The 18,445-nt window shown below is 37.9% G+C and overlaps 1 protein-coding gene across 1 annotated transcript; it reads left to right on the forward strand.

Annotated features, from left to right (window-relative positions):
* Window positions 1-298: 298 nt before the first annotated feature.
* On the forward strand, window positions 299-1,231 carry LOC124959443 (olfactory receptor 142-like). The gene has a single exon (XM_047517901.1). It carries the CDS (start codon window positions 299-301, stop codon window positions 1,229-1,231), a length of 933 nt encoding a protein of 310 aa, XP_047373857.1.
* Window positions 1,232-18,445: the final 17,214 nt, after the last annotated feature.

Raw genomic sequence — 18,445 nt, forward strand, 5'->3', positions numbered from 1 at the left:
TGAGAAAGATGCCTGGGCTCAAAGTCAGAAAGCTTGGTTGTGAGTCCCCAAATTCACCACTTTTTGTGGAACCTTGGGGAAATGACCATACCTTCCATTTAAAAGTAGTAAAATTAAATAAATTAAAATAATATAAAGTGTTAGATTGCTGATATTTAATGGTGATTGATACTTACTGAACTGATGAGTATATAGATTTATACTGTCTTATGTGCTTAATGAGCTGAATCAGTGTTAAAGTCATTGCTTTATTGCAGGATTTTCACTACCTGATGTCCAACCTACCTGAACTGAATCTATGGCCAGAACAAATAATGTGACTGAGTTAATCATCACTGGCCTTTTCCAGGATCCAGAGGTGCAGAGAGTGTGCTTTGTGTTGTTTCTCCCCGTGTACCTGGCCACCGTCCTGGGCAATGGCCTCATCGTTGTGACAGTCAGTGTCAGTAAGAGTCTGCGCTCCCCCATGTACTTCTTCCTTGGCTACCTGTCCCTGGTGGAGATAACTTACTCCTCTACTGTGGTCCCTAAATTCATCACTGACTTACTTACCAAGGTTAAAACCATCTCCTTCAAGGGCTGTTTGGCCCAGATCTTCTTTTCCCACTTTTTTGGGGTCACTGAGATCCTCTTGCTTGTAGTGATGGCCTATGACCGCTACGTGGCCATCTGCAAGCCTCTTCACTACATGAACATTATGAGTCGTCAATTGTGTCACACGCTGGTGGCTGGTTCCTGGCTGGGGGGCTTCATTCACTCCATAATTCAGGTTCTCATCACCATCCCTCTGCCCTTCTGTGGTCCCAATGTGATTGACCACTATTTTTGTGACCTTCAGCCTTTATTCAAGCTGGCCTGCTCTGACACCTTTGTGGAAGGGATTGTTGTGTTGGTCAACAGTGGATTAATCTCTGTCTTATCCCTCATCATCTTGGTGTCCTCCTACGTCATCATCCTGTTCAGCCTGAGGAACCGCTCTGCAGAGGGGAGGCGCAAAGCCCTCTCCACCTGTGCCTCTCACATCACGGTGGTCATCTTGTTTTTTGGACCTGCCATCTTCATCTACATGCGGCCCTCGTCCACCTTCACTGGGGACAAGCTGGTGGCTGTGTTTTACACCGTCATCACCCCCATGCTGAACCCCATCATCTACACACTCAGAAATGCAGAGGTGAAAATCGCCATGAGGAAGCTGTGGGGCAAAAAGGAGAACTCAGGGATGGGAACATGATAAATAATATGTGTCTAATTTTTGTCTTTCTTGGAATGGATTTTAATTTTTGTGTGGTTTTCAAGAATGGTAGCAACAAATATAAGAACTTCATGTTACTGCTAGGTGATTCTTCTTAGTAACTAGGACTCCCTGGTATCTTGGTATAATAGCCCAAGGACAGAGGTCAAATATCCTTACTGAACCTCATGGAACTTGGTGGAACACTGATATCCAATAATAGATTGGTTTGGGTAACTGGAGGGGCAAATCAAATGTAAATGCAAGGATAATATTTTGATGAATGTTTTGTAGGTTAAAATCACTTTCATGCCTTCTTCCCTTTTTTCCTTCCTCCTTCAATAGCAATTTTACATAATTGTGGGGGACAGTGTGACATTTCAATACTTATATATAATGTGTAATGATCAAATTAGGGTAAAATGTATGAATCAGATCAGATGATCATCATTTCTTGTGTTGGGTAAACTGTAATTGTCTCCACTAGTTTTTCTTGAAATATTCATTAATTGCTGTCACCCAAAGCCATCCTACTGTGTGACAGAACTTTAGGAGCTATTTCTTCTATCTACTTGTATTGCTAAAAAGAGACCATTGCTTAAAATCTGTTCTCTTCCTTTTTTCCTCCCTTTCTCCCTCCCTTTATACTTTCCTCCCTTCCTTCCTTTTCTTCTCCCTTTGTTCAACATCCTTCGGGATAACAACTTGTATTTCATATAAAAGGAAACCATTCATAGGAATTATTAGGGCATATTTTGACATGAGATTACAAATCTTTTTTTTTTTTTTCTCTTCCAATGTGGGCAAGAGTATCTTAAAATTTACCGGCTCTTGGTATCTAGGACCATAGCCATGTGATCATGGTCACTAGAAAAGTCCCTGGAGCCTTTTCAGTTCTTTTGACATGTTGACAGAATTGGGTCCTCTCACCATCTCCAAACTTGATAAACAAGAACAGTATCAAAATGGCATCAATGGTACCTATCAATTGGGAAAGATGAAGTCAAATTTATTCACGAAAAGGAATGTTTTTGCCTTATCCAGAGGTAAAAATTTATAGAATGTTAGACAACACTTACTGTCCCAATTAGAGAAGTGTTTTTATTCCATAACTGCGTCCCTTATTTTAATTGGCCATGGCACATTTGTTTCTTTCAATGCTTGTTAGTATTTTTTGGTGAAGGGAGATCAGAGTCTGGGTCTATGCTGTTGTTTCACCTCTCAGGATCTCCATGTGACTCCTCCACTCTCTCACATCACTGTGAACAATTTAGAGAGTACCACAAAATTAGCCCTGCCAATCTGGGAATTCCACAGAGTTGCACTGAGCTTGTGCTGCACCCACCCACGGTTTTTGAGGATCAGGTGAAATGCATGCAGCCTCCTTGGAGAGTGACACAGCATCCTGTGTGCTAGAGGCCTTGAAGATTTTTCCCTTTCTCCTAAAGACACTTGCTCAGAATGTAGGTGAATAGAGGTTGCAAGGGCCCAGGAAATCTTTCTCACTTCTTTTAGAATCCCCACTAATCATGCCCATGGATGACCATTATTAATCCCTGAGGAAATGCTGCTGGTTCTGCTTAGAATGACTACCTTTCTTTTCCATATGAAAAATTCTATACATCTTTCGGACTGTATTAAATCGTCAGTTTTTTTGTTGCTGTGACCAAAGTGCTTGTCAAGAACAATTTAGAGGTGGAAAAGTTTATTTTGAGCTCTTGGTTTCAGAGGTCTCAGTCCATGGTCAACTGACTCACTTTGTTGACCTGGCCCTTGAACGGAGGCAGATCATCATGGCAGAAGGGCATGGCAGAGGAAAGCTGCTCCCTAAGTGGCAATCAGAAAGAAGTGGGGCAGGGACAGATAGCCCTATCCCCAGTGATCTACTTCTAGTCACAACCCACCTACCTATAGTTACCAGCCAGCAGTCCATTCAAATTATTAATTCATCAAATGGTTTAATCCATTGATAATGTTATAGTTCTCATAATCTAACATTGCTATATCACCTAATATCTGAACTTTTCAGGGGACAATTCCTTGATCCAAACCATAAAGAGCTAGGTTATAATCTCCTCCCTTATCAGGCCTTCTCTGACCTTCATCCTCCTCGGGTATAATTTCATCTTATTTCATTGCCCCATCAATTTGATTGTAATTCTTTTATATGTGTTTCTTTCAAGGGCAGAAAGATCCATCTTCTTGGCGGCTCTAAATATCTTGCACATAGTAGATGTTTCTTGAGTACTGGTTGAGTATGCAACCCTTGAGGTCTGTGCCCAGTCCTTGCTAAATCAACTCTCACAGATTCTTCACAGTGTCATGGTAGGCAGCGCATTGCTTTCTGTTAAAACTCTAAGAGCTGAGGCCCTGAATTTCAATAGCCTGTTCCAATTGCCTGTCAGTCACATTCCAAGATCCTAGTTACCCAACTTTTGTTATCAGCTATTTTTGTATAGATTTAATAAGATTGTAGTATGAACTTCATGTGATTATTCTGAGTATTAAATAAGATAACATACATGTAATACTTTTAAAAAGACTGTAGCATAGAGATCATGGTACTCAATAAATATTCACAATCATCATTATTATCATTAGTGTTGATCTTTATTTTGTTTAATAATTGCATCCCAGTTCACATACTGTAGATCTGCTTAGAATAGCTTTTGATTCTATTTCCAAAACTTTCAAGCACTAATTCGCAGTTCAATCCTTGTATTTTGAGACTTTCTTTTGCTAAACATTCTCTTCTATTTAATTGGTTTCAAGTGTGTAATAGTACCTGGCATAGCATGGATATTACAGTAATATTTGTTAAGTGGATAGTAACTGTGACATAGCCTTCACATCATCTCTTACTGTGAATGGTTTTAAATCCTGTTAACATGTATTTTAAAACATTCGGTTCAAAACTGAATACAGTGGAGGCATCGTCCTATTTTCTGGGTACCTTGCTTGCATTAATGAGGACTTCAGGATGCAGACTGAGATAGGGGTCTTAGAGAGGGAGAGAGAGACACTGAACACCATTAAGGAACTCTGAGTAGCTTGGACCTGCACAGGTTGATAATATCTACTCTAACTGAACTGTGAATGTTCTTTGGGATTACCTTGCCTACTGAGGGTTGGGAGGTGGTGAGTCTATTGAGAGCTAATTACTCATTGCTACTGTCTCACTTGAAAAAACACAGAAATTAAAGAAAGCATTTTTTATTGTTTTTAGGATCAGAGAAGGTTGTAAAGAATTGAAAATATCTTCACAATTCACACAAGGACTAATGGTCTAACTATACCATTTAGCATTTGAGAACTCTTAATTATTACTTCTGTCATGCCTTTAAAAATTTATTATTTAGAAAATGAATGTAAAATAACCTTGAAAGAAAGCTTGATAGGATGTAGTAAACTACTCACATTAATTATTCATATTCTTTTATATGTTGGTTGGAATGCATATAATTGAGAAGAAAAAAAAAAAAGCTATACATTGACTCTCCAAGCACAGAGGTAGAAGGGGCAGCACTGATGGAGATGTTCTCGACTATGCTGTCCAATATATGAGTGGCTATTTATCACTTGCAATGTGAGACTGAGGAACTGCATTTTAAATTTCATTTAACTTTAGCAAACTTCCATTTGAATAGCCACATATGGGTACCAAACTGGGCAGCAGAAGTCCACAGGTTTTCAAGTGTTGAATTCTGCCCCAAACTTGTGGCTGTCACTCAGAGTTGGCACAAGACTGCTGCTGTGCCAGTGTCCTGATGGTTCTGTGGCTGACCTCCTCTAACCTCAGGCTTTCACTAACCAACTCTTCTAATCTATTCTCACATGGTCACCCACTCATACCCCAAACCCCCACACCGGAGCCAGGGTGGCTAGAGACCACTGCAAGTCAGCTGTCCCCCTTGCTGTCTCCACGCTTGCTTCAGGAATGGACTTGGGGTCTGTGTGAAATACTGCCTCATGAAGAGCCACTTCCTAGAATGACCTTCTGTAGCATTGGATGCAGCTAACCATTCCCTCCTTGAAACAATAGCTTCCCTTATTTTCCATGAAACCTTTATCTCTTGGTTGCTTTCCTACTGGCCACTCCTTAGTTTCCTTTGATGGTTCCTTTTCATTTCTCCACCTTTTAAGCATAAGTGAGCCCAAAGCTTGGTTCTCAAGTTACTGACCCATCTCTCAGTCTCTGAGGACATCCCACTGAGTGTTGGGGCTTTCAATAACATTCCAGTGTTGATGACTATCCAACTTATGGCTCTTGCTTGGACCTCTTTCATCAACTTTCACTCAGACAGTCAACAGCTTAGCTGCGAATTTTGAAATGAAAATTCAATGAACTTACCCTGAACTGAAATCTGATCTTCTCTGCTCCCTACTTTTACTACAGTCATTTCCATCTTAAGAGATGGTAGCTCTGGTCTGGTTGCTTAATCTAAAACATTGGAGGTACCCTTGATTTCTGTCTTTCTCTCAGTCAAGACATCAACCAATCCTGTTACTTCTAATTCACATTATGTCTAGAATTTGACCACTTCTTAAGTTTTCATTGCTGTGGTACTCATCTCCTGGTTGGACTAGTACAATGCTCTCCCAGTTGGTTTTCCTGTATTTCCTATGCCCTTCATTCTTGACAAGACAGCAGCCAGAGATCCTGACATGAGATGGTTTGTCCTTATGATCTTTATGTAAAATGGTATCCACCAGCATTTCCTGATATCCTTAAGGCGTTCTTTTTAAAAAATGGGTGCATATTAATACAGAAAGGTGAGTTTCATTGTGGCATATTTGTGCAGACATAAAAATATAATTTGACCAATTTCACCACCTCTCTCTTCCTCACTCTCCCCTTTCAAGCAATTAAATAGAAGACACCATCAAAAGCCTACCGACTCCATCTGTTTACCAGCAAATGCCATAATTTCATTCTTCTTTAAAATTGAGTAATATTTTATCATATAGGGCATTTGCTGGTAAACTGATGGAGTTGGAGAATATCATGCTAAGTGAAATAAGCCAAACCCAAAAACCAAAGGCCAAATGTTTTCTCTGATATGTGGATGCAAATTCACAATAAGTGGGGGTGATGCTAGGGAGTGATAGAGTTACATTATATTAGGTTGAGGGGAATGAAGGAAGGGGAGCGGGGATGGGGGTAGAAAGGTTAGTAGAATGAAATAGACATTATTACCTCATGTACATATATGACTGCATGACCAGTGTGATTCTACAATATGTACAATCAGAAAAATGAGAAATTATACTCCATTTATGTATGACCTATCAAAATGCATAAATGCATTCTACTGTCATGTATAACTAATTAGATCAAATAAAAAATTTTAAAAAAGTTGAGCACTTTTCTTGTACTTGTTGACCATTTTACTTCTTTTGAGAAGGCTCTTCTCAGTTCCTTTGCTCATTTATATATGTTTATTGACTCTGGGTATCAGTCCTCTGTCGGAGAAATAGCTGGCAAAGGTTTTCTCAAATTCTTTTGATTGCCCCTTTGCTCTTTTAATTGTCTCTTTTGCTGTTCAGAAACTTTTTAATTTGATGTCATCCCATTTATTGATTCTTTTATTTCCTGTTGTATCGGCATCTTAATCAGGAAGTTTTGACTCTGTGTATTGAAGTGTTTCCCTTATATTTTCTTCTAACAGTTGCAAAGCTTCTGGTCTTATAGTTACATTTTTATCCATTTTGAGTTTAGTGTTTTACAGGGCGAGAGGTAAGGGATTTAGTTTCATTCTTCTACGTATGGTTATTCAGTTTCCCAGAATCCTTGTTAAAGAGGTTGTCTTTCCTCCAATGTATATTTTTGGCACCTTTGTCAAGGATCAGGTGACTGAGTTGTATAAGTTTATGTCTATGTCTTCTATTATGTTCCATTGGTCTATGTGCCTGTTTTTATACCAGTAACAAGCTGTTTTCATTACTGTGGCTCTTCAGTATAATTTGAAGTTGAGTATTGTGAAGTCTCTTTTTGGAGAGGATTACTTTGGGTATTCTGCGTCTTTTGTGCCTCCATATGAATTTTAGGATTGTTTTTTCTTGTTTTTGAAAAATGTCATCACATTTTGATGGAGATTGCATGCACTGAATTGGTAGACTTTGATAATATAGCCATTTTTATATCATTAATTCTGCCCATTCATGAACATGGGAGGTCTTTCCATCTTCTAGTATCTTCTTCAATTTCTTTCTTCAGTATTCTATAAATTTCATTATAGAGGCTTTTTTACCTTCTTGGCTAGGTTCACTTCTACGGGTTATATTAGTTTTTGAAGGTATTGTGAATTCTGGGATTGTTTTCCTGATTTCTTTCTCAGTGGATTCATTATTAGTATATAGAAAAACTATTGATTTCTGTATGTCAATTTTATATCCTGCTACATTGATGAATATGCCTATCAACTCTAGAAGTCCTCTGGTGGAAATTTTATTCTCTTTTAAGATCATATCATCTGTAAGTAGAAAAAACTCAACTTCTTCCTTTCCTAGTTATATTACTTTTATTTCACTCTGTTGTCTAATTACTGTGGCTAAAATTTAAAGTACTGTATTGAATGGGAGTGATGAGGATGAGCATCACTGTCTTGCTCCTAATTTTAGGGGAAATACTTTCAGTTTTTCACTATTCAGTATGATGTTGGTTTTGGATTTTTCATATATAGCTTTTATGATGTTGAGGTAAGTTCTTTTTATCTGTAATCTTTTAAAAATCATGAAGGGATGGTGAATTTTGTTGAAGGCTTTGTCTTTGTCTTTTAAGATGACCATGTGATTTTTCTCCCTTGGTTCTATTTATGTGGTGTATTGCATTTATTGATTTACCTATTTTGAATCATCCTTGCATTTCTGGGATGAAACAAACTTTATCATGCTATATAATCTTTTTAATACATAGCTGGTTTTTATTTGCTAATATTTTATGGATGATTTAAATCTATACTCATCAATAATATTGGTCTTTAGTTTTCTCTCCTTTCAGTATCTTTTTCTGGTGTTGGTATCAGGATGATACAGGCTTCACAGAATGATTTTGGAAGCACTCCCTCCCTCTCAATTTCATGGACTAAATTGAGGACTATTGACATTAGTTCTTTAAAGATTTGGTAAGATTCAGTGGATTTATTTTAATCTAAGTTGCATATTGAGTTTCATTTGTTTCTTTTCTTTCTCTACCTCCATTATGTCCTCAGGAGGATATGAAGGTTGTAACATCCTTCAGGAACTTTGTGTTTTCACTGCCAACTCTCCTGGACATGGAAGTGCTTGGCACTTCATAGAACTCAATAGTATTTGTTGAGTGAATGAATGGATGGATGAATATTTCTTTCTGAGAAAATTCTCGACATATTTCATGATTATGACCACTATCATTGAGGGAGAGAGAGGCACAGGGAGACTAAGAGACTAAGACTTTGCTTTATTTATTATTCTTGTATTCATTTCCAGTTGGCAAATCTGAGCAAAAGACCCCCTTCATTTCCTACTTTCTTCTCTCTTCATTTACTTCCTCCTTATTGGGTACAAATAGAATATGGAAATGACACTAAAATAACTAAAGCAGATTCAAAAACTTTCCTCGAGTCATAGTTAATTTGGTAGCGTTTCACTGTAGAGAAAAGAAGTTCCATGGGGAACTTTGTCCCTTGATTATTGTGTGTGGCTTAATTTATTTGACTAGTGAAAAGTATTTATTTACTCAAAACCCTTGGACTTTGTGTGGGTGGGTAGGATTTCTACGTCCAAGCAGGATCTTATAATCCTTGACTTTGCTGGTCTCATGGCTTTTATTTCTCAAGTGTTCTAAATCCAAATATTTACCCCAGTTCACAAACCTGAGTTTATCTTTTTAAAATCATAAGCATCATTTACTTGGTTTTCTAAAAGCTCCCAGGACCATTCATGGTATGTCCTTGGGGACAGATCTGGTCCTTGGATTGCAGAGCAGTGACCACCCTGTCATTGAAGATCACCTCGTGTTGAAAGAACACTGATTTATGAATTAGTAACTGGGCAAAAAACCAGAGTGTGGTTTCAGGAAGTTGATTAACCTGTCTTAGCCTCTGCAACTTCATGTAGTAAAATAAGGATTTAGAATAATATCCTAATTTTTTTCAGCACCATTCTCAGAGTGACTTAGCTGAGAGTAACCTGGACTTTGTTCATTGGGATCTTTAGTGAGAAATCTGCTAGATGTAATAGTTCAGGAACCTGCTTGCTAGGTAGCACGAGTTTAAGGGAGGAATCCAATGCCCCTTCCCACCAGTTTTCCCAAATCAGAACGAGTCCTTGAGTAATGGTCTATTCCAGCAGAGTGGCTAACTTGCTGAATTGGAGACACTTGAATGTATGTGAAATCCATCTGGTCTCATTTCTTATTCCAAAGCAGAGCAGAAACCACACCAGGTCTTCTGACCTAAAGGTAGGTGATGTGACTAGAAGAAAGGCATAAAGTTTCTCAGCAGCTGAAGTGTATTGGGAAACGCGATTTTTCTGTTAGAGTCACAAGAACTCATTTTTGAAAATGAGGCAATCTAGTTTACTGTCTCCTTGGCAGGGCTGGGGCAGGAGACTGGTGACTTACATGGATATTTTTTATTTCAGCAAAATATGCATAGCATAAAATTTGTTGACTTTTAAGTTCTTTTACAATTTTGGATTCTGTGATATCTTATTCAGGAAATACCAGGGAGAGCTGCGACTGGGGTAGAAGTTCTATTTGTTCACTCTGAAGTCAGTCCCAAAGACCCCTCAGGCTTCCTCGTATTTTTCTGTAGCCCAGGGTCTGCATTCTATCATCATGTTCTGGTGTGATGGACAACAGGTAACCTGGCCTATGTTCTATGGTAAAAGCTGGTTGTGGCTTTTACCAGCTGGTTCCTTTTGCTTTCCATACTTCTATGGAAGGCAGCGTTTTGGGGAGAGAAAATATATTTTTCAGTGGAAGAGAGAGTGGGTGCAGGGTGAGTGGGAGGTAGAAAAGAGAGGGACAAATACAGTAAAGACAGAGGTTACAGGAAGGAAACAGTAGTTTTCAAAGAGGAAGGCTATCAGGTTTTGCTCCTCTTCGGGATGAAGCCTGGGAAGACTGCAATGTATATAATTCTCCTCTTACCTCTGTATGACTTCTCTACTGGTTGAAAAGTCTTATTTAAATCTGAACTCTTCACTTATGTGACATGTATGTCCTCTATACCTGTGAATGACATAGGGCAGTGCTTTAAAAGCTCAATACTTGGTGGTTTTAAATACTGGCTCTGCTACCGTGATGCCTTAGAAAACTTAATCCACTTCTTCGTGTTTCTGTTTCCTTATGTAGAAAAAATGATGATGATAATTATACCTAGTTCACAAGTTTGTTGTGAAAACTTAATGGATTAATGTACATAGAGTATTTCTAAAAGGTTTGGCTTATTTCAATAGATCCTTACTACCTACCAAAATGCAAACAATAATAAGGATTTGAGAAAAATATTAAAAAGTAATTTTGAATTCTAAAATAGTGTACTTCTTGGCAGAAGATGTAAACACAGAGACCGCAATCACAAAACAATCTGTTTATTGCTGTGAAAGCTATATGATAATGTGCCAGAGCAACACAAAGGCAGGGATATTTTATTCATGTACTGGTGAGGTTCTAGAAAGAAGTCTGAAAGAAGGAATACCAAGCAGTGAAGAAAGAGAAGACCTCCAGGTTAGGAAGGAGCTACAAGGTCTTCATTAGTGGAAGGACAATAGGAATGCAAAGGCTGGCCTGGTCAGGGCAAGAAGGAGCTTGGACTCCTTGCTGAGAACATCAGTTCTTAGGCAGTGGGCAGCAGGGAGTGTTGGTGGACTTCATGTAGAAAGTAACATGATCAGATTTGTTTTTAAGAAAAATATTTTTTCCAATGTTCAGAGAAGGGAGGATTCATATGAGTTAGAGCGGTTAAGAAAGGCCTCACTGAGTGCACTGGACAGGGATTAGGCTTGGAAGACAGGTAAGATTTGAGGGGACCAAAGAGGGCATTTCTGGTGAAGGGAGCCTCTTACGGTGGGAAAGACCAGAGGAGTTTGGTGGGATGGATGGAGAACCCTGAATGGAGTAGAATTCATGGTTGTCCTGGTTATTCCTAAGTAGTAGAGTGGTCTGAGGAAACAAGTGTATAGGAAACATTTTCTTTTCTTTTTTTCTTTTTTCCACTGCTTAAATATCTTTACTATTTGTAAAAAAAATACTTTGACAGTGATAGCACTATAAAATATTTCTCCCATCTGAAACTCAAAATCTTCCCACATGTCCTCCATAAACAAAATATTCATACTTCACACCCATTCAAGTCTAAGTAGCATTTAAAGTTCTAAATCAAACATTATTTTTCTTTCTCAGAATCTATTAGTCATTTTATTTTAATTTTTTTAATTTAATTTTATTTTTTTAAATATATGTATTTTTTATTATTGTAAATAAATGGGATACATGTTGTTTCTCTATTTGTACATGGAGTCAAACATACCATTTGTGTAATCATAAATTTATATAGGGTAATGTTTGATTCATTCTGTTATTTTTTTCCCTTCCCCCCACCTCTCCTACCCCTCTTTTTCCTCTATACAGTCCTTCCTTCCTCCATTCTTACCACACTCCTTATCCCTAACCCTAAACCTAACCCTAATCCTAATGCTAACACCTCCCACACCCCATTATATGTCCTCATCCGCTTATCAGCGAGATCATTCATCCTTTAGTTTTTTGAGATTGGCTTATCTCACTTAGCATGATATCCTCCAATTTCATCCATTTGCCTGCAAATGCCATAATTTTATCATTCTTCATGGTGGAGTAATATTCCATTGTATATATATGCCACAGTTTCTTTATCCATTCATTAATTGAAGGACATCTAGGTTGGTTCCACAGTCTGGCTATTGTGAATTGAGCAGCAATGAACATTGATGTGGCTGTATCTCTGTAGTATGCTGATTTTAAGTCCTTTTGGTATAGGCCAAGGAGTGGGATAGCTGGGTCAAATGGTGGTTCCATTCCAAGCTTTCTGAGGAATTTCCATACTGCTTTCCAGAGTGGCTGCACTAATTTGCAACCCCACCAGCAATGTATGAGTGTACCTTTTTCACCACATCCTCTCCAACACGTATTGTTGCTTGTGTTCTTGATAATCGCCATTCTAATTGGGGTGAGATGGAATCTTAGTGTAGTTTTGATTTGCATTTCTTTTATTACTAAAGATAGTGAACATTTTTTCATATGTTTGTTGATTGCTTGTAGATATTCTTCTGTGAAGCGTCTGTTCATATCCTTAGCCCATTTGTTGATTGGGTTATTTGTATTCTTTGTGTAGAGTTTTTTGAGTTCTTTATATATTCTGGAGATTAGTGCTCTATCTGACGTATGAATGGCAAAGATATTCTCCCACTCTGTAGGCTCTTTCTTCACATTACTGATAGTTTCCTTTGCTGAGAGAAAGCTTTTTAGTTTGAATCTATCCCAGTTGTTGATTCTTGCTTTTATTTCTTGTGCTATGGGAGTAGACCAGAGACCTTGCCTCTTATAGAAGAAAAAGTAGGTCCAAACCTTCAACTTGTTGGCTTAGGATCAGACTTCCTATTAGTCATTTTAAACCACAGGCAACATACTTAATAGCATTTCTTTTTTAAAATTGGTTGATCAGGCTATTTTAAGAGGGGAAAAAAAATCAATTCAAGGTCTCAGAATAGAGAGTCCTCTTATACTGAAAGCAACAGACATTGAAAAACCCCGTCCTCTCCTGGAGTTTGTGATTTCAACAATACTAACAGAACCAGCACACAAATCGACTTCTTACCTAATATTAGGCATCGTCTTGTTACTTATGGATGATGCTGAAATTCTATATAAATTTTAAAAGGATGGGTGAGTGGAAGGGATAAGTCCAGGGCACCAGATGGCTTAAGCTGGGGACAGCAGAGTGGATGCTCTCTGGGTAGTGGGGGTAAGAACAGCCCAATCCCTAGGATCCCACCTCACAAAAACAAACAAACAAACAAACAAACAAAAAAAAAAAAAACCAGACTTTTTGGGGTGGAGGAAGACAGAAGACATAGGAAAACTGCAATCTGTACTAATCTCTTAATGATGGATAAAAGTGTCAACCCAAAATACTGCATATAGTATCAGAATAGGAAGCAAATTTCTGACTGCAGATGCAGTGTGGATGAAGGAGAATCTGAAGACTAAGAGGTTTCGGTAATTCAGGCATCAGACTACAGGGTGAGCAGGGGCTGGCAGCTGGAACAGGGAGAACAGGGCATACCAGGATCTGTTGTCCAGGGGCAAGAACTGGATATGAGAAACGAGGCACAGGCATGACTCAGATTTGACATCAAAACTACAAGTCTGAACTGCTTGGGGGTTGATGGGGTCATGGAAGTACCTTCCAGTGGACCCTTGCCTGGAGGTGATCTGTGGCTTCATGACTTAGTCCCATCAGTTGCAACTGTTGCCTCTGTCCAAGTACTTGTTGGGCTTGTGAGTGAGGATGTGGAAAGGTGATCCTTGAGGATTCTCATAACCTGACCTATTCAGCTATTTGATTTTCCAAGGTAAGGAGATAACTTAGTGATTTTTGGATCCCTGGAACTCACCCCTAGTGGAAAAAAGTCAATAGCAGAATGATAAATTCACCTTATTAATTTTCATTATTAGAGTGTTTATAGCTGTTTTAGAAAAAATTTCTTGAAGATTAACTTCAGAATAATTTTGTTGAATTAATATACAGAAAAATTCCATTGGATTTTAGTTGAGGATGCCTATATTTATAGATAAATTAGGCAGAATTAAAATTTAGGGAGAATTGATGCATAATTGTCTTGAAATTTTAGTATTCAAAAATGTATGATTAAAAATATTTTGGCAGTGATATATATTTACTTTTCCATCCATATATTGCTTTACATTCTTCAGTAGAATGTTATGGTTTTTGGTTTTGGGTATTTCCCATTTTAAGTGCTTTGTGTTTTAACAAGTTTCTTATGAACTGTAGACACAATATTTTAAAATTGTGCTTTCTAACCAGTAATTCCATTTGAAATTTCTTATTGTCGCCAGTGGTCTGCAGTTTGATTTTTAATTTTTCCCCTAGTTTTCCATTATGGGAATTTTGCTGAGAGGAAGTAGAACCCCATCAAAACTAGCTGAGGCAAACAAACAAACAAACAAAACAACAACAACCAAACCCAACCAAAACCAGAAAAACAGAAGTCCTTATTTTAGGAATGAGAAGCTTTCTTGGCACCCAAGTGCACAATGGATTGAATTATGGACTACAAATTTGAGGATGAAGTGTTTTCTTTGAGTCTCTGAGAAGCTGAGATCTCTTTCTCTATGAATTCTCTGGCTCCAGAACACTTGTTTCTCAGTTCCTTGAGGTTCAAGGACTTTACTGAATCCCGAACCTCAGCATGCATCCTCACCTGAGGACTATGACACACACTGATTTGTTTTCATCTGTTGCATCTTGACTTTTGTGTTCTGTGGTGATTCTGTTCCTTGTTGTTTGGGGTGTGCTTTCAGATGTCTAATGTGTATTCAGGAAAAAAATTCACTATGAAATCAGATATAAGGGAAAATAAGAGGGATAAATTTTTTAAAAAATTAGGGAATGCAAATTTATATTTTCTCTTCCTTATTTTGCCTGAATCATATGTGTTAAAAATTTCAATAGGGACACCTTCTTCTAGAGGATATTGTTTTTGAGTAACATGATATTGTTAGCTTAATGTGTGTACTGCGATCCACATTACTTTTGTGTGATCTATTGGGTGTTTAGATATGTAAGAGGTTCCCAGTATGTATTTGTTCCAGAGAAGTAAATTAGAAATCCTCACTCCTGTTATTTTTTTCTGGTGACATCCAAAATGGAACCATAAGAAGCTGCTGACCAGCTATAATAAGGCTCTCAGGGGTCAAGCTCTTTGAACTCAGTAATTTGCAATAGTATGCATGGTAGAAAGTGTGAAAAGAATAGTGGAAGGATGGAGAAAAACTAGTAAACTCATCTTTCTCCAGAGTATTCGAGCATTTGTCATAGAAACAGATTCATTCAAACTGCAAGACTAGAAATGGACTCTGTCCAGAGTGAATCGAGGACTGGTGTGACTGAGGAAAGAAGACAGCACAGAGCACCTTTTGGAAAGGGAGGGTTATTAGTGAGAAATTCCCTGCTATGGTTTAGCTGAGTCCCCTGAGTTGATGTGTTGCAAACTTAATCCTCAAAAGTCATATTTTGATGGTATTTGGAGGTAAAACTTTTGGGAGTATTGTCTTAATCCATTCGTGTGTTAATGGATTATTGAGGGCTGGCACTTGTAAAAGGGAGTCCCTGGTGTACTTGCTCTGCTTCCCACATGATGCTCTCTGCTATGCCATGACCCATGGGGAAGGCCAGCACCAGGTGCTGAAGAGAGGCCTGGCCATGCTTTTGGACTTCCTAACTTGCAGAATTGTGAGCTAATTAACCTCTACTCTTTTAAAAAAGTTTTTTTTTGTTGTTGTTGTTGTTATACATAACATTAGGATTCATTTTGACATAATTTTAAAAGCATGGAATATAATATGCTCTAATTCAGTCCCCAGTACTTCCCCTGTCCCTCCCCCTGTTCCCTTTCCTCTACTTCACTGATAGTTCTGTTATTTACTTACAGTTTTTTTAGTTAGCGTTTTGTGGATATATGTGATGGTGAGATTAATTGTGGTATATTCATATATGTGCACAGGAAAGTTAGGTCAGATTCATTCTACTGTTCTTCCCTTATCCTGTCCCTCTTCCCACCCCTTCAATCTCCTTCCTCTACTCTGCTGTCGCGCGGATATTGTTACCGCCTGCAGCAACAATTGCGCGGGTATTTATCGGAGGTAGACTGTAAACTGAGCTACTTCTATTATCTTTCTCTTTAGTGTGCTGCTTTCTTGCTTGTTCATTAGTGTATATATAGAGAGAGGCTTACTTGCTTTTAGAGGAAGATAGGCTTTGCTTAGAGCTTAGAGGAAGAGAGACTTTGCTTATCAGGAAAAGAGACTTGCTACACTTTCAGAGATCTATATCTTCTTAGAGTCCTGCAAACTAAAGGTGCGTGCTATCAGAGGTGCTTCTTCTGTGATCTGCCATCTGCCTTCTGCGTTCTGCCATCATTCAGAGGTGCTGCTTATCCTCTGCCCAGCGATCTAGAGGTGTGGTTTATCCTGTGTTCTGCGATCTGCAACCTGAGGTGCTGCTTATCCACCATGCTTCCTATAGGTGTGTGTCTTATATACTTAAGGCAGCCAATCAGCTTAGGCTGAGCACAATTGAAGCACGCCCCTCTGTACCAATCAAGAAAGAATGAGGAATATCTGTTGACCACTAGCGCAGAGGAGACATTAACTAATCAGGCAAAAGTAGATCACACCGTGTTAACCACCTCTTGGCTCAACGCCAGCCGCAATCTTAGGGTTACCCAAACATGTCTTCTGCACTCTGCTGATCCTTTTTGTATTTTGATGGAATCCCCTTTGCCCCCTTATTTTGGACTATTTGATATTTCCACATGTCATTTGACCTTTGACTTTTGGGGACTGGCTTATTTCACTTAGCATGATGTTCTCCAATTGTATCCATTTACTGGTAAATGCCATAAATTCACCTTTCTGCTGGCTAAGTAACACTATGTTGTGTATATATATCACATTTTCTTTATCTACTGATCTGTTGAAGAGAACCTAGATTAGTCTATAGCTTGGCTCTTGTGAATCATGTTGCTATAAACATTGATTTAGTATGCTGATTTTAGGTCCTTTTGGATATGTACTGAGGAATGGGATAGCTGGGCCAAAAGGCGGTTTGGTCCTAGATTTTTGAGGAATCTACATACTGCTTTCCAGAGTGATTGCACCAATTTGCAGTCCCACCAGCAATATATCTTTGCCAACATTTATTGTTGCTTGTATTCTTGATCATTGCCATACTGCGATGAAATCTTAGCTTAGCGTAGTTTTGATTTGCATTTCTCTAATTGCTAGAGATGTTGAACATTTTTCATGTCTTTGTTGACCATTAGTATTTTTTCTTTGGAGAAGTGTCTATTTAGTTCTTTTGCCCATTTTTTTTTGCCCAATTATTGATTGGATTATTATTATTATTTTTGGAGGGTTAAACTTTTTGAGATCTTTATATATTCTGGATATTAGTGCCCTAAGGAGGGGGTGACAAAGATCTTCTCCCATTCTGTAGGCTCTCTCTTCATGCTCTTAAATGTTTCCTTTGCTGTGCAGAAGCTTTTTAATTTGGTGCCATCCTGCCTATTGATTTTTGGTTTTATTTCTTGCACTTCAGGAGTCTTGTTAAAGGGAGTCAATTCCTCTACCAATATGTTGGGGTGTTGGGCTTACATTTTTTTCATATTTTTATTGGTACATTATAGTTGTGCATAATGGTGGAATTTGTTGTTACATATTTGTATATGCATACAATTTAACAATATAATTTAGCCAATAAGAACTTCCATTACATAAACGCTTTGTCTGATAACCTTTCTTAAGAAAACCAATACAGTTGAAGTGCCCTGTTTACCCTTTTCTAAGCCCACTCTGTTCTCTATAGTTCTCTGAAGAGACTTATTCTAACCTTTGTGTTAATAATTTCCTTGCTGTTTTTAAAATAATTTTCCATCCCCAAATAGTACAGTGATGAATTTTGCCTGTTCTTCAATTGTATATAAAATATTTTACTCCATGTATTCTTCTATGATTTGCTCTATTTTATACTTCTTTTTAAGCTCTTATACATGCAGTTATGTGCACAACCATAGAAACGAAATGATGTACCCCATTTGTGTATGATGAATCAAAATGCAGTCTGTAAAAAATAAAAAAATAATAAACATTATCTATATATGAATAATACTCAAACTTGTAAAAAAAGAAAGCTCAGATTATTACAAATGTAGTTTAGAAAATGATTCAATATTTTATGACAAAGGAATAGAAAAGCGTCTAGAAGTTGCACCTGTTTGCAATGAAAAATAATGGAAAGAGTCCAAAGAAATAAAAGAAGGAGAATTCAGTACTTATTGATATACTCTAACATCATGAGATATAATATGGGCCTACATTTTTATTCTAGCAATTGCCACATTTCTGATCTAATTCCTATTAACCACTATTCTTTATAATTTTCCCAGTCT

The sequence above is a fragment of the Sciurus carolinensis genome, chromosome 11, assembly GCF_902686445.1.
Source record: "Sciurus carolinensis chromosome 11, mSciCar1.2, whole genome shotgun sequence".
Taxonomy (NCBI): domain Eukaryota; kingdom Metazoa; phylum Chordata; class Mammalia; order Rodentia; family Sciuridae; genus Sciurus; species Sciurus carolinensis.

What these genes read in the sequence shown, in the direction of transcription:
- LOC124959443 (XM_047517901.1), top strand. Translation starts at nt 299, where the DNA reads ATGGCCAGAACAAATAATGTGACTGAGTTAATCATCACTGGCCTTTTC.